This window comes from Pan paniscus, chromosome 9, assembly GCF_029289425.2.
Source record: "Pan paniscus chromosome 9, NHGRI_mPanPan1-v2.0_pri, whole genome shotgun sequence".
Classification (NCBI taxonomy): domain Eukaryota; kingdom Metazoa; phylum Chordata; class Mammalia; order Primates; family Hominidae; genus Pan; species Pan paniscus.
In genome coordinates this window covers 8013908-8034294 of record NC_073258.2, presented here as the reverse complement: position 1 = coordinate 8034294, position 20387 = coordinate 8013908, and the positions used below count along the sequence as shown (strand labels likewise).

General features: G+C 40.9%; 2 protein-coding genes across 2 annotated transcripts in view; one reads left to right on the top strand and one right to left on the bottom strand.

Moving 5' to 3' along the window:
• The window catches only part of LOC100983089 (olfactory receptor 52H1), a 42994-nt gene that overhangs the window by 1666 nt on the left and 20941 nt on the right, over positions 1 to 20387 (top strand). The window contains exon 2 of the mRNA XM_003819043.6: positions 4063 to 4129. Coding sequence (XP_003819091.4) covers positions 4063 to 4129 — 67 coding nt within the window. The remainder of the gene's footprint in view (positions 1 to 4062; positions 4130 to 20387) is intronic.
• LOC100983779 (olfactory receptor 52B6) lies at positions 13210 to 16573 on the bottom strand. The gene has a single exon (XM_003819044.4). The coding sequence runs from the start codon at positions 14215 to 14217 to the stop codon at positions 13210 to 13212; it is 1008 nt and encodes a 335-aa protein (XP_003819092.2). The 5' UTR covers positions 14218 to 16573.

Below are 20387 nucleotides of genomic sequence, written 5' to 3'. Positions count from 1 at the left end.
GTCCCCAGGCAAATGAAAGGTCATTGGAATCTCATAAGTGCAGACATGTGTCACTATTTCAGTGAGTACCTCATGTCTGCAGGCTTAAGAAGCCACGCAAAGGTTATTTCAGATCACCCTTTGTGTAGCTTTCTTCACAACGGTTTTAGGTATGGCTGCCTCCATATTGCCCCTGGATGACGCTTCAGGTCAAAGCCTGCTTATGCTCTGAAATTCTCCTGACCCCACCCAAACTGCCCAGTATGGACACCACCCTGCCACTGGCCCAGCCAACATTTAAGTCCCTTGGAATACAAAATGGTTTGATTGACACCCAGAGGGTTAGACATATTGGAAAAGGGATGGAGAAGCCCAACCCAGAGTCCCTTCTCAGGCCATTTTCTAAGAGCTGATATAAATGGAAGTAACTTATAGGCTCCATAGTCTTGTCAGCATAGGGCTTCATTTCTGGGGCTAGTAGGCTCAGTTAAAAAAAAGGATGTTGGCTGGGCATGTTGCTCGCTTGTAATCCCAGCATTTTGGGAGGCCGAGGTGGAAGGATAGCTTGAATCCACGATTTTGAGGCCAACCTGGGCAACATAGTAAGACCCTGTCTAAAAAAAAAAAAATAAATTGCCAGGCATAGTGGTACGTGCCTGTAGTCCCAATTACTTGGGAGACTGAGAGGTGGGAGGATCACTTGAGCCCGGAAGGTTGAGGCTGCAGTGAGCCATGATCCTGCTACTGCTCTCCAGCCTGGGCAACACAGTGATAACCAGTCTCAAAACAAAAAAGAAAACAAAAAACAGAATAAAAGACTGTTTCTCAGTGTGCAGAATTTTTCCTTTTTGTTTGCTAACCAAGGCAGTTTTTATTTTCTCTATAATTTCTCATCTTGAACAGGGAGATTGGGCATTCTGATGGTTGAGAAGAAATGAAGGTACTTGGCAATAATTCAAGGGGTCTCGAAAAGTTAGATATAAATTTACCATATAATCCATCAAATCCACTCGTAGGAATCTACTCAAAAGAAATGAAAACATATCCGTGCAAAGATTTGTACACAAATGTCCATAGCAGTTTTACTCATATTAAAAAATGGAATCAACCCAACTGTTCAAGTATTAAATGGATTGAAAAACAAGTGGTATACCCAATACAGTGGAATACCGTTAGTGTTAAAAGGGAACCAAGTATGTGGGATCCAGAGGTTTGGTGGGGTAATATGATGCATCCAGTAGGACAGGTTTGAAGGTAAAGAGGGCACAGATTTGCTGACAGCCCCAAGTTCCTGAATACTCAGAGTACTTGCAGTTCTAGACTCAGGACCCACTGCTGCAGTTCTAGACTCAGGGTGGTATCAACAGAGCCAGCCTGTTATTATTACAATACTCAATATTAAATACTCAGTATATACCAGGAATATTGTTTAGTGCACAGGTTGAGGTGTCAAGATTTCTTAATAGCAATAAGTGGATATTAACATTTGATAGGAAAGAGGTTTCAGGAAAAGCAAACAGGACCATGACAGGGGTCACAGAACATTCTCATAGCCAAATAGTGATAAAAAATACAAACTCAGGAGATAGATTTCCTGTGAGTAAATCTCTAATATGCTTGAATATATTTTCTTTGAGGAAATCTCTAATATATTCACAGGAGAGAGACTTCCTGTGAAAAAAATCTCTAGTATATTTTTTCAGTACAACTTGTTTGAAAGCAGTGTTAGATGATACCTGTGGTCAGAAATGTTTCTGCCCCTCTCATGGAAAACCCTTCTTAACTCATTACTATCAGCTGGGAGCTGATGGGAACAAAAGAAAAGAAAAAAGTAGATATTGCAAGGCTAAGATTAAGAATCAGGGTAGTTTATGCTTGAGAATTCAGGATAGGCCTAACTGGATTTTCTGAAAGATAATTGTTAACATCTGATTACAGGAAGAACTTCAGTAAAACCAAATGAAAACAAATTTCAGGGAGAAACACTTCTTGTTCCAGAGGCTTAGGGATGTAGTAGAAACAAGCCACCAATTGTGTTTTCAGATGCTTCTGATCATCAAACATGGACCTAATTAATGCATTTTTTTGGTCCTTTCCTCCCTCTCTTTTTTCCATCCTTCTTGTTTTCCCTACTTTCCTCTCATTTTTTCTTCTTTTTTTCTTTTCTTTTTCTTTTTCTTTTTCTTTTTTTCTTTTTTTTGAGACAGTCTCACTCTGTTACCCAGGCTGGCATGTAGTAGCACAATCTCAGCTCACTTCAGCCACAAACTCTCGGGCTCAAGCGATCTTCCCACTTCAGCCTCTCAAGTAGCTGAGACTAAGGGCACACACCACCGTGCCAGGTAAATTTTTGTGTATTTTGTAGAGACAGGATTTCATTATGTTGCCCAGGCTGGTCTCAAACTCCTGGACTCAAGCGATCCACCCACTTCAGTCTCCCAAAGTGCTGGGATTACAGGTGTGAGCCACCACGCCTGGCCCCATCTTTCCTTTGATATTTTATATTTTCTTCCTTCCTTCTTTTTAAAAATTTGTTTTCTTCTTTCTTTTCAGCAGACACATATTAAACTATATATGTCATATAGCACGGTATTTAAGATGGTATTTAAGATGATGGACTCTGGAACCAGTTTTGCCAAGATTCAGATCCTAGCTCATTTACTTACCATCTGTATGATTTGGGGCAAGTTACTTAACCTCTCTTGGGCCTCAGTTTCCCTCTCTGTAAAATACCTACTGCATAGAGTTATTGTGAAGACTAAATATGCAAGTATATGTGGAGTACTTAGGACAGTCCCTGAAACACAATAGATCGTCAGTGAGTGATAGGTAGCATTATTAACTATAATGAAGTACCAAGCATTTGGCAGGGCTCTGGAGTAATACCGATGAATAAAACATGAATTTTGCTGTGCATATATTCACATTCTAGTCAATTTGAAGAAAATCAAGCTAGTCACTTAAATATAGCTTTTTGTTTGTTTCTTTCCTATTATCTCATTTTCTCTAAATCCCCTTCCTAGATAATCCCATCCACTTTCCTAGCTGACAAAGTCCTAACATTAACTATAGATCAGACCTCTTTTGGGCTCCAGAGTCCATGTGAGTAACTAACTCACAGGTAGAACAAAAACAAGATGTTATAACCTCAGCGGACTCATCTCGTTCAACTTTTAAGTGTCATAGTTGTGAGCTGTTTTTCAATTGCCACAGCCCCCTGGGCTAAAGGTCACATAGCCTGAACATGCCTAGATAAACCAAGCATGCAACCACAGGTGGAACCCAAATGCTCAGACTGAGGAGTAGGGACTGAATTAAGAAGGAACCTCACATGGCAGAATTCAGGATCTAATCAGATGAGCCCTTGCATCACCCCATGGCAGGATCCAATCAGATCATGTCTCCCAGCATCACCTCATTGCAAGATCCAATCAGATCATACCTCATTAATTTTTTTGAGGTGGAGTTTTTGCCCTTTTTGCCCAGGCTGGAGTGCAATGGCACGATCATGGCTCACCGCAACCTCCGCCTCCCAGGTTCAAGCGATTCTCCTGCCTCAGCCTCCCGAGTAGCTGGGATTACAGGCATGTGCCAACACGCCCAGCTAATTTTGTATTTTTAGTAGAGACAGGGTTTCTCCATGTTGGTCAGGCTGGTCTCCAACTCTTGACCTTAGGTGATCTGCCCGCCTCGGCCTCCCAAAGTGCTAGGATTACAGGTGTGAGCCACCGTGCCCGGCTAACCATTTCTTCTGTCTCCTTGCCAGTCTACTTGCAATAAAGCTTTGCTTTTCTCAAAAGGTGCCATGGTATTGGCTTGTATGTCAAGAGGCAAGCCCATTGATTGCTCAGTAACAGTATATAATATTAGTGTTTATTTGCCCACCAATTTGTTTATTCTCCTTTATTACTTATCTTGATGAATGGTACAACTAGCCTTTTTAGTTTCCTCAGAAACAATGAACTCCTAAATTCTTTCCTCTTCCTCATCCCAACATTCAATTTTTGTCCTTTTAATTTCTCCTTTTGAAGAAGTTTCATCCATTTGATTTATTTCTCTCCATCTTTACTGTTACTATCTTAGATGCAAGTGTGTCCGGAATTGGTGGGTTCTTGGTCTGACTTCAAGAATGAAGCCGCGGACCCTCGCGGTGAGTATTACAGTTCTTGAAGACTGCGTGTCCGGAGTTTGTTCCTTCTGATGTTCAGATGTGTTTGGAGTTTTTTCCTTCTGGTGGGTTCGTGGTCTCGCTAGCTCAGGAGTGAAGCTGCATACCTTCGCGGTGAGTGTTACAGCTCATAAAAGCAGTGTGGACCCAAAGAGTGAGCAGTAACAAAATTTATTGCAAAGAGCAAAAGAACAAAGCTTCCACAGTGTGGAAGGTGACCCCAGTGGGTTGCCACTGCTGGCTCAGGCAGCCTGCTTTTATTCTCTTATCTGGCCCCACCAACATCCTGCTGATTGGTAGAGCCCAGTGGTCTGTTTTGACAGGGCGCTGATTGGTGCATTTACAATCCCTGAGCTAGATACAAAGCTTCTCCACGTCCCCATCAGATTAGTTAGATACAGAGTGTCCATACAAAGGTTCTCCAAGGCCCCACCAGAGCAGCTAGATACAGAATATCTATTGGTGCACTCACAAACCCTGAGCTAGACACAGGGTGCTGATTGGTGTGTTTACCTTGAGCTAGATACAGACTGCCGATTGGTGTATTTACAATCCCTGAGCTAGACATAAAGGTTCTCCAAGTCCCCACCAGACTTAGGAGCCCAGCTGGCTTCACCTAGTGGATCCCACACAGGGGCTGCAGGTGGAGTTGCCTGCCAGTCCTGCTTCATGCACCCGCACTCCTCAGCCCTTGGGTGGTCGATGGGACTGGGCGCCCTGGAGCAGGGGGTGGCACTCGTTGGGGAGGCTCCAGCCACACAGGAGCCCATGGAGGCGGGGGAAGGCTCACGCATCGCGGGCTGCAGTCCCGAGGCCTGCCCCGCGGGAAGGCAGCTAAGGCCCGGCAAGAAATCGAGCGCAGTGCCGGTGGGCTGGCACTGCTGGGGGACCCAGTACACCCTCCGCAGCCGCTAGCCTGGGTGCTAAGCCCCTCGTTGCCCAGGCCGGCAGGGCAGGCCGCCTGCTCCTAGTGCGGGGCCCGCCAAGCCCACGCCCACCCGGAACTCCAGCTGGCCCGCAAGTGCCGCGCGCAGACCCGGTTCCCACTCGCGCCTCTCCCTCCACACCTCCCTGCAAGCTGAGGGAGCCGGCTCTGGCCTTGGCCAGCCCAGAAAGGGGCTCCCACAGTGCAGCAGTGGGCTGAAGGGCTCCTCAAGTGCCACCAAAGTGGGAGCCCAGGCAGAGGAGGCACCGAGAGCGAGGGAGGGCTGTGAGGACTGCCAGCACGCTGTCACCTCTCACAAGTAGACCATTCCTATAGTCCACTAATTTGTCTTTTTTGTTTTAGCCTGATTTCTGTTAAAAGATGTTTTCTTTTTAAAAAAAAATGAGAGTTTATGGACATATAAAATGAACACATGCCGAAGATTTATTTAGTTAATTAAGGAGAGAATCAGCAAGATGGTGTAACCAACCCAAAGGAGAATTTAAAAACACACATAAATACAAGTGATCAGAAAAACTTGCAATGAATTTACAAAGAGATGAAAACAAGTCAACATCCACAATAGAATCATCAAATACATGTCTATTTGAGACAATTAATTTGCATTTCTATGGGCAAAATCACTTGCATGATTTTCAGCTCAATATAATTTCCATAATAAATTATATTAACCTCAAAGACGATACAAAGCTAAGAAAACTCAGAAGAGGACACTAGATGAGTAAGCATTTTTTTATTTTAAATTCTTTCATAATTTTTCCTCTAAGATTCCATCTACAGTGACTCTTTGACCAGTTTAGAATACAAATAAATATGCTCCACTGTATTTATTATAACCTCTCAGCTTGGATTTTTGAGGAAAAGAAAAACTTCAATTGTCTGAGATAGGTATGATAAAAATGTGTGACAGGGGGCCCTGGCTCACGTCTGTAAATCCAGCACTTTGGGAGGCCGAGGCGGGCGGATCATCTGAGGTCAGGAGTTCAAGACCAGCCTGGCCAACATGGTGAAGCCCTGCCTCTACTAAAAATATAAAAAAATTAGCCAGGTGTGGTGACATGTGCCTGTAATCCCAGCTACATGGGAGGCTGAGGCAGGAGAATCACTTGAACCCAGGAGGCAGAGGTCACAGTGGGATGAGATGGCACCACTGCACTCCAGCCTGGGCAACAAAGCGACACTCCATCTCAAAAAAGAAAAAAAAGAAAAAATCTGTGGGCAGGTAGAAGGAGTTACCAAAAGCTAAAATGGAACATACACCCTAGGATTGTTTAATTCTAATCACAGTTGATGTGAACATAGACATGTAAACAAGTGCTTTTTAAAAAGCTTCTCATTAATAAAATTAGTATAAAGAAAGAAAGAAGGTGACCATCTAGGTTGTGACACCTGAAACTCAAAAAAAAAAAAAAAACAACCAAAAAGGTCTTCATATGGTCTTGTTTGGGGTTAAGGATTAAAATAATAAGGGGATTGAGGACCATAAGTTTTGAAAAACTTCAAGTGGCCAGGCGTAGTGGCTCACGCATGTAATCCCAGCACTTGGGAGGCTGAGGCAGGCAGATCACGAAGTCAGGAGATCAAGACCATCCTGGCTAACATGGTGAAACCCCATCTCTACTAAACATACAAAAAATTAGCAGAGGGTGGTGGTGTGCGCCTGTAGTCCCAGCTACTTGGGAGGTTGAGGCAGGAGAATCGCTTGAACCTGGGAGGTGGAGGTTGCAGTGAGCTGAGATCACGCCATTGCACTCCAGCCTGGGTGACAGAGTGAGACTCTGTCTCAAAAAAAAAAAAAAAAAAAAAAAAAGAAGAAAAGGAAAACTGCAAGTGAGATGGGGAAGAAACTGTTCCACCTTTTTCTTCTTATTGCTCCTTCAATTAAAATTATTTTAGGCCAGTCGCGGAGGCTCATGCCTGTAATTTCAGCACTTTGGGAGGCCGAGGTGGGTGGATCACCTGAAGTCAGGAGTTCGAGACCAGCCTGGCCAACATGGTGAAACCTCATCTCTACTAAAAATACAAAAAATTAGCCAGGAGTGGTGGCCGGCACCTGTAATCCCAGCTACTTGGGAGGCTGAGGCAGGAGAATTGCTTGAACCCTGGAGGTGGCGGTTGCAGTGAGCAAAGACGGTGCCATTGCACTCCAGCCTGGGAAGTAAGAGCAAAACTCCACCTAAACAAAAAGAAAAAAAAAAATTTTAAAACATCTGTCCAGTTGAAATGGTAAAGCTGTTGAAGGGATTCTACTATGGTCTAACAGTTTGTGCTGCACCCTTTCCCCACAAAATTTATACATTTAAACCTCATCACCATTGCAATAGTATTATGAGGTGGAGCCTTTGGGAAGTGGCTAGGTCATGAGGCTAGAGCCCTCATGAACGGATTAGTGGCCTTATAAAAGAGACCCAAGAGAGACCTTCTCGTCCCTTTCTCCATGTGAAGACACAGCTAGAAGGCACCATCTATGAATCAGAAAGTGGGCCTTTACCAGATGCCGAATCTGCTGGCACCTTGTTTTGTACTCCCCAGCCTCCAGATATTTGAGCAGTAAATTTCTGTTGTTTATAAGTTATCTAGTTTCTGATATTTTGTTGTAACAGCCCAAATGGACTGAGATAGGTTTAGAATATGCTACTCCAAAATGTACCACTGTGGCATAAGAATCCTTTTAAGCTGAAGGTAATTGAGAAAAAGCAGACACAGGATGAGCTCTCTGCCCTCCTCCTAGCTGCCCAAAAGCTAAACACAAATTCCTCTTGTGATGGTGACCGCCTCCCCTTGACTCATACTTCTCCGTTATTACCAGAAAGGGAATAACAACCTATCACCACAGACAATATGGCATTGAGAAAGAGCCTACACAAACCTTACTAATTAGCCCTTATCCTCCATTAGTTTCCACCACATTTTTACTTTCCTACAGTTTGCTACCCTTAGAAGCCTGAAACTTTTTTTTGTCACTTTTTAAAAATCTATTGTTCTTTTGTTAAGATGTTATGTAAGCCAATGTTCTAACCACCCCTTTGAGTTAGTTATCAATAGGTTTCTCCCATGTTAATGCACATATTAATAAATGTGTTTGTTTTTCTCTTATTAATCTGTCTTTTGTCAGTCTAATTTTCAGGGCCCTAGCTGGAGAATCTAGGAGGGTAGAAAAAAGGTTTTTCTTGCACTATGCCTTCATTCATTTGAGCATTCTCAGGGATAACTGAGAGTAACTCTCTAGGTAATGTTAGGGGAAGATTCAGACGGAGACTTGGGAGAGTGTTAGGAACTCAGTGAAAAGAAATGTCTCAAATTCCTTGATATTTTTTCCTATAAATTTAGTTACACCCTGTAAGATAAATCTCCCTTATTTAATCTCTCACTCAGGGTCTCAGCCTTCAATCTATAAGAGGAGGCCCTTTTGCGGTATCTCTTACATGAAACTGCTTCTTACATAAAAAATGACAGATTCTTCCTTTGATTCTAAACAAGTACACATTACCTTTGTGGAGATAGCATCAGGAAATTATATTTTTCAATTTTTATTTTATACTAACAGAATGTGTTAATTTTGTAATCAAACTATAATAACAAAAGAAGCTATAGAAGAAAATCTTGACCTTGAAATAAAGAGAAACATAATGAAACTAATTTTATAAATATGGAGACTGGCAAACACAAAAATTAAAAATTTCTCTTGAAATTGCTTGTTGACTTTTCTATTGAAAAGCAAACTGGAAAATATATTTTTGGTATATGCTTCTATATTTTGCATATATTCTGCTATATTTTTTATTTTGTAAAGGATTAATATAATTTATATATCAAATATTAAAATCAGATCAAGAAAACTAGAGAAAAATGAACAAAGATAATTCAAAGAAGATAACATGTAGATACGAATTATTAAAAGATAGTCTTTTTTTAAATTCCAAGTAAAAGAACAATGTGATAATATCACAAGTGATACTGTTCAATTGCTATGAATTTACCTAGCTAATATTTACAGACAATTTGGCAGCATCTATCAAAATTTTAAATATGCATGATCTATGATCTAGATGTTCCACTTTTAGGCATTCAGCTAGTGGAAATACAGTTCTACCAGAGGTGCACACAAATATACCTGCAATAAAGCATATTCTAGCTATTTTATATTAGTTAAAATTTTGATAGCAATAAAGTATCTATTAATATGCCAGTTATTTATTTCTTATATCTAGCTAATCTCATTAATAAACAAAACAACCCCTGAAGCAGGTATTATTACTCTTTTTTTACAGAGAAGGTAACTGAGGCTTAAAGAGGATAATTACCAAATTGCCCGGTGACAAACAGTTAGGTAGTATGTACTGAATATGGTGACTGCAATCTAACCCGTCTATGTGATTATAACACCTTTTTGTAACTTGGTAAATGTTAACAAGTTTTTATACTTTAGTAAGCATGAGGGGGTGGATTTGAAACCTAGGAATTCAGACTGTATTTAGGTTGTTTCAAATATTTATGTGTTACAAAAATTTTGTCATAATCTTTAACCTTGTACACATCATTTTGTACATAAGGAGGCATATATGAAATGTAACTCCTATAAATGTGATTTCTGGATCAAATAATAAATTCATACACATTTTGTTAGGTGTTTAAAAATTCTATTGTATGGTATATCCATAAGCAAAGTATGAGAGGCTCTGTTTTCTAACATTATGGCCAGCACGAGGTTAATCCTTTCAACTTTTACTAATCTGACAGGTAAGAAATGGTATCTTGGTGTAGTTTTTATTGTATTTTCTCTTATTAATAGTAAGCAAAGCATATTCTAATGATGTATCTGTTCTTTATGTTTATCAGGCTTTTGATCATTTTTTTCCTCTACATTTTGAGGAACTTATAAGTATTAGGAAAAGCAAGCGTCTTATCTACAATATAACTTGAAAAGATTTCAGTTTGTCATTGACTTTTGTCTCTTTGCTTATGATGGTTTTTTTTCCCCGTGAAAGAAATGGAGGTATATGTCTTATTAGAAAATCATAGAGAAATTCCTGTGGAAGAGACATATAAACAGGGAAATGCAGGAAAGGTGGGAATGAGTCATGTAAAGATACAGGAAAAGGATGTTTCAGGAAACAGGAATAACAAGCACAAAAGCCTGAAGAAGGAAATGAGCTTGGTGTATCTGTAAAACAGCAGTCAAGTTTATGTGTCTTCAGTGGCATAGTTGATTTAAATAGTAGATTTACATGCTGCTATAGAGACACATGCACATGTATGTTCATTGCGGCACTATTCACAATAGCAAAGACTTGGAACCAACCCAAATGTCCATCAATGATAGACTGGATTAAGAAAATGTGGCACATATACACCATGGAATACTATGCAGCCATAAAAAAGGATGAGTTCATGTCCTTTGTAGGGACATGGATGAAGCTGGAAACCATCATTCTCAGCAAACTATTGCAGGGACAAAAAACCAAACATCGCATGTTCTCACTCATAGGTGGGAATTGAACGATGAGAACGCCCGTAAGGGGAACATCACACACCGGGGCCTGTAGTGTGGTGGGGGGAGTGGGGAGGGATAGCATTAGGAGATATAACTAATATAAATGACCAGTTAATGGGTGCAGCACACCAACATGGCTCATGTATACGTATGTAACAAACCTGCATGTTGTGCACATGTACCCTAGAACTTAAAGTATGATAATAAAAAATAAATAAAGAAAAAATTTTAAAAAATAGTAGATTTAAAGAAATCTCTACAATTCTTTAAAGAATACATTTAATTTTGACATGTTAGAATTATATTTGATTGAATTTAGTTACTGTAAATATTAGATTAAAATATTTTTGTTTTATTCTTGTTTTCTTTTTCCTAGTCCTCCTGGTAGAAACAAAGTTTGAGTATGATACACAATCTGGTTAGGTCTCAGAACAACCATTATGATGTTGGATGAGCCATTCATTAATAATAATTGAAACAATAATACAAATAAAGCTATCCTTTATAGAGCACTTATTTATTTGCAAAGTGCTGTTATAAGATGGATATATATTTATTTCTCACTAAATCATTAAGAGAAAGTTACTATTATTATTTCCCTTTTAAAGATGAGAAAGTTGCTGGGTGCGAGAGCTCAGGTCTGTAATCCCAGCACTTCAGGAGGCTGAAGCAGGCGGATTACCTGAGGTCAGGAGTTCGAGACCAGCCTGGGCAACATGACAAAACCCCACTTCTACTAAAATATGTAAATTAGCCAGGTGTGGTGGTGCATACATGTAGCACCAGCTGCTGGGGAGGCTGAAGCACAAGAATCACTGGAACCTTTTAGGTGGAGGTTGCAGTGAGCTGACAGCAGGTCACTACACTCCAGCCTGGGCAACAAAGCAATGCTCTGTCTCAAAAAAAAAAAAAAAAGAAAAGAAAAAGAAAAAGAAAAAGAAAGTTGAGATACAGAGAAGTAAAGTAACTTGCCCAGACTCACACAGTGAGTAAATGGAACAGTCATTTCCAACAGAGTCAATTTCAAAAAGATCTAGAACTCAAAACTTGATCACCACATCTTACAGTTTTCTTTTCCACATAATAAGGATGCTAATGACTCCTCTCTCTAATTTTTATTATCATTGTCTTGAGGATAGAGAGCTACGTGGAAAGAAAAAGGTGGAAATGAACTGAACATTCATTGAATGCTTATTTGCAATAGATACTTAATGTTATATTATTCTCATCTTCTTCAAAGATGAGCAGAAAATTAAGTTCATGGATATTATGCAGACTCTCAAGCTTATTGACCAAGTAGTACATCTAACTTTTAAATCCATGTCTCCTGGCACCTAGCACAATTCTCTCCTCTACGTGACATTAAGTCCCAGTGTCTCCCAGGGGGAAGAACTCCCGCAGAGAAGAATGAGTCTAGAGCAGAAAAGTGATGTTAAATTTTTTTAAAGAAGAATTTTCTACACATATACTCATATTACGTATTCGCTATGAGAGGGTTCTCATGCTTTGGGGCAATATGATAAAAAGCCTTCAAAATAATCTTTTCTTTCTCAAGAAGTGTACACTCTAGACAGGGAGTTAAGACACAAAGATGAGATTTCTAATAAAACGAGAAGCAATATACTAATGATCCAACAAAATAGTGATTTAGATGAAAAGTGGGGCAGAATCTCAAATGATGGCTCTTTCACTGTGGGCTGAGTATAGGAGTGGGCAGGGTTGAGATGTGAACTGTTTTCAAGAATAGTTTGGTCTTGGGCTAAAATTCAGGTTGAGTTGCTCTTCTCAATCTTAGAGAACATCAGCCTAGGCTAATTCCTGATGTTAGTAGTTATAATTGAGCAAGTTATTAAATAACATATAGATGTTTATATTTCTTTAACTATTTATTAAATAATATATCCATCCATAGGTATCAGATATGAGTAGGTATTTTTATTTCTAATTTTAATGATGAATATAACTTTTAAATACAAAGCATATTTGGATGGAAAAGAGTCCTATACAATTGTCTACATTTCAGGGAAAACTTTGTCCAGAACAGGTAATGGTTAGTTCAGAATTATTTGATAAAAGTTGATAAATGGATATGTCCACCTATTTATGCTGCTGCTGCATTAGTATCTCTGAACATGGGTATATACATGTATGTGATTGTGAATTTGTGCAACTGGTAAGAAAAATATCATTCCATGAGACTATAAATTCTTAGACATGACAGTTCTCAGGGGTTCCCGTCATGAGAAAGATGTTGAACTGGCAAATGTCAAAATTATATACAAGTGATTAAGAACACATTAGGAAGCCAACGTAAGCAGTTAGAAAAAGGTTTCACTTAGAACGTAAACTTGGTTCTTACATTTCCCCTAACTAGCTAGTTTTTCTTGAGGTGATGGGAAATCAGATTGCATTTCAATAGTAAGAGTAAGAGAATGAGACAGATTTTACTAAAGATTTCCAATAAAAGAAATCAGAGGTGGGTTTGAATAGGTGACATATTTAAATAAATCGGGAGATCGATGAGAATAACACACGGATAACTGGAAGATGTAGAGGTGAGAATGTGTTAAATACGGGACAATTGATAGGTGTAGAAAAGGGTTGAGACTAAGTTGAAAGCATTTATTTAGATCCTTTGGCAAGATTTGAAAACATCTGCTTAGCCCCTTCCAGTATCTGCTTAGTCCTCACTCCATAAATAACGGGATTGAGCATAGGAGGAATGACAACGTAGAGGTTGGCCAGGAGAATATGGACATAGCATGGGATGCTTCTCCCACCAAACCTGTAGGCAAAGACAGAAAAAAGGGCAGGGACATAGAAGAGTAGGATGCCACAGATATGGGATCCACAGGTACTCAGGGCCTTGGAGCGGGCATCTTGAGAAAGGAGACGGAAGACTGCTTGCAGGATGTGGATGTAGGAAACGGTAATAAGCATGATGTCCAGGCCTGTGGAGAGAAGAGCAGCTGCCAACCCATACCAGACATTGATGGACATATCAGAACAGGACAGATGGGCAATGCCCATATGCTCACAAAATGTGTGTGCAATGATGTTGATCTGGCAATAGCGCAGGTGCTCAAGGAGAAAGATGGATGGAAACGTAATGATGAAGCTGCGGCTCAGGGCGGCAGTGACGATCTTCCCAATGACCTTGCTTGTGAGGATTGTGACATATCGCAGGGGGGAGCAGATGGCCACATAGCGGTCAAAGGCCATGGCCAGCAGGACAGCAGAGTGAATGAAGAGGAAGTGAATGAAGAACATCTGAGTGAGGCAGCCATCAAAGGAAATGTGGCTATAACCTAGCCACAAATTGGCCAGGGCCTTAGGCATGGTGGTGGTAGAGAGCAAGACATCAGCACTGGCCAGCATAGATAAGAATATGTACATGGGCTCATGCAGGATTGCCTGGGAGAGGATGACACAAATTAGGATGCCATTGCCTGCCAGGGCAGCGATGTACATGATGCAGAAGGGGATGGACAGCCAGATATGTAGTTGCTCCAGCCCAGGGATGCCAGTGAGGAAGCAGCCTGCTATGCGAGTGTCAGAGTTGTTCATAGCAGCTATGCTGTTAGCAGAAAAAAGGGCCATGATTTTATGCAGCGCCCTCACCTGTGCCATAGGGAAAAAAGAGCTTCAGATTTTTGAACACATTAGTAGACTTTCCATATGCACAAGGCCTGCATATACTTACAGGCCCAATGACAGTTATGGCCTCTGCACACAGGCATATCTCTACAGATAATCACACACAGGCTCTGCACACAGCCATATTCTCCGTAAATAATTACACATAGGCTCTGCACAGTTACAGGACCTGCCCACAGACAGGCTCAGTGTTCTTACTCAGAAGCTCTCCACACAGCTTTAAGAATTTCAGGAAACTAGGCCGGGCGCAGTGGCTCACGCCTGTAATCGCAGCACTTTGGGAGGCTGAGGCTGGTGGATCACGAGGTCAGGAGTTCAAGACCAGCCTGGTGAAGATGGTGAAACCCTGTCTCTACTGAAAATACAAAAAATCAGCCGGGTGTGGTAGCAGGCGCCTGTAATCCCAGCTACTCGGGAGGGCGAGGCAGGAGAATCACTTGAACTTAGAGGGCGGAGGTTGCAGTGAGCCGAGATCGCGCCACTGCACTCCAGCCTGGGCGACAGAGTGAGTCTCCGTCTCAAAAAAAAAAAAAAAAAAAAAATTTTTTTTCAGGAAACTAAAGGGCTCAAAAACATTGCCAGACTCAGCACAGTGCCATAGGTCCAGAAAAGAACAGGGATAGGTAGAACATCAAAACCAATCTGTACAATCTCTTTGGGCATGTGAACTGTAATGAGCTCTGCAAAAGCCCCAGGCCCTACAGAGAGGACTGCAGTCCTACAACAACAGGACTAAACGACAATTTGCTTAGCAGATTATGTGAAAGAGTAGGGTTGGGGGTGGTGGGCACTGCCAACCCTACACCCATTTTTCCCTAGGCACAGATGCGCTAAGTATGAAGGCAATTAAGGTAGCTATGGCATTTAGAAAGAACACCGGAGAGGGTGTGAAGAAACCTGGGTCAGAGGTCTGCCCTGTTAACTATTGGCTGCTTGATCTGGGACAAGTCACTGTCTTCTTTGAGTAACAATTTTCTTTCTTTCTTTTTTTTTTTTTCTTGAGACGGAGTCTCGCTCTGTCACCCAGGCTGGAGTGCAGTGGCGCAATCTCGGCTCACTGCAAGCTCCGCCTCTCGGGTTCACGCCATTCTCCTGCCTCAGCCTCCCAAGGAGCTGGGACTACAGGCGCCCGCCACCACGCCTGGCTAATTTTTTTGTATTTTTAGTAGAGACGGGGTTTCACCGTGTTAGCCAGGATAGTCTTATTCTCCTGACCTCGTGATCCACCCGCCTGGGCCTCCCAAAGTGCTGGGATTACAGGAGTGAGCAATTTTCTAATTTTTAAAATGAGCATAATTGTTGTTTTGTTGGTATATTAAGCTAAATTTTCTCTGAGGAAAGCTTATTAAATTGCGTGTGACTTCCTGAGTCACCTCTGTGGCTGTGAAATGTGGCACTGTCATCCAGAGCAGAAAGGAAGGCGTAGAACAATGCTTCTGAAGCTTGGTCTCCACAGCACCGTCAGGGAACTTGTAAATTCTTCGGCCCTACCACAAACCTACGGATGAGAAAACCTAGAGTTGGGATAACATTCTGTGTTTTGGCAAGCTCTCTAGGTGATTCTGATTCATGCTGAAGTTTGTGAGCCACTGATGTAAGAACTTTTTGAACTTTCTTCCCTATCTACTCTAGATGTCTATCACTTCCACCAGGATCATTACCTTTTAGTATCCATTGGTTTCTGCTGCATCTGTAAATTCTCAGACTTCAACTAAATCTAACTAGTGTTATCCTCAGCTCACATAGTCAGGATGTGAAAAAATGACACAATCACATAAGTAGTCTTTAGTACATATTAGGACACATGATTCCTCCTCAGTCCTATTAAACTATTCTCACAATGAATATACGACTTTTTTTTTTTTTGAGATGGAGTCTCACTCTGTCGCCCTGCCTAGAGTGCAATGACATGATATCCGCTCACTGCAACCTCTGCCTCCTGGGTTCAAGTGATTCTCCTGTCTCAGCCTCCCAAATAACTGGGATTACAGGCGCCCACAACCATGCCCAGCTGATTTTTTTTTGTATTTTTAGTAGAGATGGGGTTTCATCATGTTGGCCAGGCTGGTCTTGAACTCCTGACCTCAAGTGATTCAGCTGCCTTGGCCTCCCAAAGTGCTGGGATTGGCCTCCCAAAGTGCTGGTGGCTCCCATGTGTGAGCCACCACACCTGGCATATACGACTTTTATCACTGCCCAAATTCTGTTTTTCTCTCTCCACTGAATGTTTCTCTTTTGTAACTCACATTTCAGGACTATCAGGAACATATCCCTCATATTATTCCTTTCCTGTACATTTATTTATCTCTGCATCCATCCTCCCCTCATTTCCTCCAGTCCCAGAGAAAGAGGTGCCAGTATCTTTCCTATTTTCCAACGTTTCTTTTGTCATAGCTGGAACATATTTTACTTTACCTAAATATAAGACAAGTTTCTTGAGTTATTATTTGAGGTGCTGGGAAATGAACCTAGGGCCTCGTGTATGAATATTTAACATATTAGATTGTTTTTAAAACAACCTTATACACACACAAACATACATATGCATACTTACATGCATGCATTCATATGTGTACTTATATACATATCCATGTATATACATGTATTTATGTGTATGAATGTATGTAGCTGTATCGTCAAGAATAATTTCCCCATCTATTCTCTGAATTACCTTTCTTTCCTACCAATTCAGGGACTTTGTTTCATCAATTATTCTCTGTCTTTATCTTCAGCTTCTCCTGATTTCCTGGATCTTTATTAAAGAATATTCAAATCTTTTTAACTTGAAGACAAGCAAAAAATTAACAACAGCTATAATAAAAACATTTTATTCTACTAAACTCTCTTTTAAATTACTGTTTTGTCTCTCTTCTTTCCTTTAAAAATCATTCTTCCATGAAAGACCACTTTTGACTTTGATTTCTCTACCTTCCACCAGTTCTTCTCTTGTACCCTGGTCTGATCCTGCTCTCATTAAAGTCATCTCTCTCCCTGCAGAATGGTTTACTGTTTGTGTTTCCTAATGGTCTGTAGCAATCCTCTTCTCACTCTTTCCTCTCTCTGACCGATCTTGTCTACTACCTTGGCTCCATTTAGCCTTCATGTGCTAATATCTCCCAAATCTACATTGCCATTTATGTTGCTTTCCAGGCTCTAGATCCACTTATCCAAAGCCCTCCCAACTGGTCTCCTAGTCTGCAGTTCTTCTAGTCTCTAAACCATTCCTCATAATTAAACAATGTTCCCAAAAGATAATTTTGCATATGCACTATCTTGATTAAGGATAATAACCGCCCGTTGCCTGAAAGATTCATGCAACTAACACACACACACACACACACACACACACACACTCACTCTCTCTCTCTCTCTCTCTCTCTCTCTCTCTCCCTCTCTCTCCCTCTCTCTCCCTCTCCCTCTCCCCCTCCCTGCTTTCTCTTTTCTCTGCTCATACTGGAAAGCATGTATGCCCCTGAAGCTACTCTTTTTTTCCTGTGGTCTTTTATACATTCTGCTTCTTCTACTTCCATCCTCCTCTTTAACATAGCCAGTCTATATTTCTCATCCAGAAAGATTTTTCTCATCCCTCCAAATGGCTGGATCAGCAACTTTCTCTGTACTATTGCATTCCCCTGCAGCCATCTCTCTTTCTCCCTATCTGTACTTACTGCACTAAAATATTTTCAGTCCCATTATATTGTGAGCTCTCTGTGAGCCAGGACTGTGCCTCATTTGCTATTGACTGGGTTAGAATTTACACTTAATGAATGTTCAAAAGAAGGTGGAGGAGGTACATTCCCACTTACTCAGCCATGTAAGTTTACACTGACAACAACACACACCAGTACCACAAAAATCACAGGTTTCTTATCATAGATCTTCTGTTCTCATGTTCTCTTCGTGTCTGTAGTTGGTGCCACCATTGTGCTCCTTCTTCCCACAGCACCCATCACTCACCACGTTCATCCTCTGCTACATGTTCCCACCTTTGTGGGTGACATCAGCGCTTGCAAACATCTTTCTTCTCCAACTTGACTTCAGTTCTCCTCCTAAATAATGAACCTCCAAGGTAGCCTGTGTCCATCTGGTGTCTCCCTATTCTCCATCCCAGTAATTTCTGTTTTCACTCCAATTCAGGCATCCGTTAAAGTCTTCACACCTCAAAACTGAGCAACTCCACTTTAAGTGTCCATCTGGCAGCTCTTTGTAAAAAAAACCTTCCACTCCGTATATACTTAACCCCCTTGTCCACGAGTTCCTCCTTCAGATATCTTTGGAACCTCCTATCTTTTCTAATATATCTTTTCCAATTAAACATCTCTTGGCCACCTTGGAAATTTACATGTTTTAGAGTAGAATCAGGTCAGAGATAGACTATTCAAAGTTAAATACAAAAGTAAATACATTAACTACAAGAATGGAAGCAGATTTTATTTACTTTCACTTGGCTTTAGGCTTCAACTCTGCAAGCCTGAGTTCCTTGGTTAGAAACTTGAATAATACTGACCACATTTAATTCCCTCAGTCACTAACAATTCCTTATCCTGGCTTGTATTCCTAGTTTTCATTCTTAGGCAGTATACTTTGTTTGATAAATTCATATATACGATCTATTACAAATCTAGGCAGTTTCTATTAGAACTTTTTTTGTCATCTGTTGACTTATCCCTTATTGGGTTCCCAAAATATGAATGTTAGTTCCAAACCTTCTCTTCCTTCCTCTCCTCTAAGACCCAATACAGCAGATGGGCTAATCTCTGCAATGACGGAGAAATCTAGACCATCAAGCAAACATTCCTTTATCTTCTTTTCTCTGTACTCTGGCAATCCTCCTTCATCCTCTAATTCTCTTTCATTTTTTTTTAATGGGAGAAATTATCCCTTCTGCTATTTCAGTAAATTTCTACCACCTGTTTTTGAATCCTTTACCTGACTCCTCTGTCCAGGGACTTGACCCATTTATCCCTTATGCATGATCTCCCATATGCTGTAGTTTTCTTTCCACTGTTCCTCAATGTCTCAGGACATAATCTATCTGTAATTTATGATTCTTGCATCCTCCTTGAGAGCAAAGGATTATTTACTCATCCAGTCTCTCCAACCTTACCTAGAAAGTGTCCCTCCAAACTGCCCTTCTTCCACTCCACCCCTCAGGAAAACACAATTCATTCCAGCTACCCATTATTCTCTCTGCCCCTCTTTGAACATTGCCCATTTCTCATCCTATTCCTCCATATTAATACTTCCTCTTCATCCTAAAAATATCTGACCCAGACTTACCTCCCTGATGTCACCTGCTCAGATTCACGGCTTCTCAATTCCACAATTCATACACAGCACAGTCTTCCTTAATATATAGAATCGAATCTCAGGTCTTGCCTCATACAGTGTTTATTCCCTCCTCTCCTCTGGGAGCAGGGATTCTCCTGCCTCTGTGTATCTTTCCCTTTCTCAGCTCCAATTCCCTCCCCCGCCATCAGGGCTGATTTCCCCCTCCCATTCAACGCAAGGACCTAAGGCACATGGTATATGCTTTGGCATAGAGCCAGATAGAAGAGATTATTGATAGACACTCTTAATATCTGAAGAAGGGAAGGGCTTAGCAACAACTCAGAGGCTCTTGGCCTGACAGTGTTCATTAAATTTGTTTTTGCATTTCCTGTTCCATCACTAGTTCTTTTCCATGTCTTCAATTCCACCTTTGTTTCTCTCTTCCTAGTGTCCTTCGTAAAGTCTTTTTCTCTTGGGGTTTTTAAATTTGTCACCTTCTTTGTGTCTGTCTGAAAACCCATGTTTCTTTTTTACCTTAGAGCTTTTAATTTACCCCTCCACTGCCCCTAAACATCTATTACATTCATATATTATTCTAAAGGGAGGGAGGTACAGGGATTATTACCCCTGTCTTGCTCACTGGAACATTTGACAATTCTTGATTGATCCCTTCATTGGGTCAGCATTTGAGGTCAATAGTTGAAGAAATCATGTCTCCTTACCATGAACAGTTACCATTAATCACAATACAGCAGTGAGTGCAACTTGCTGTGAGTCCAGAATCCAGATAAATAATTCATCTGGTATAGCTAGGGGAGGCTTCGAAGAGTATCAAATTGTAGTTAGTACTAGAGAGAGAGAGAGTATGTAAG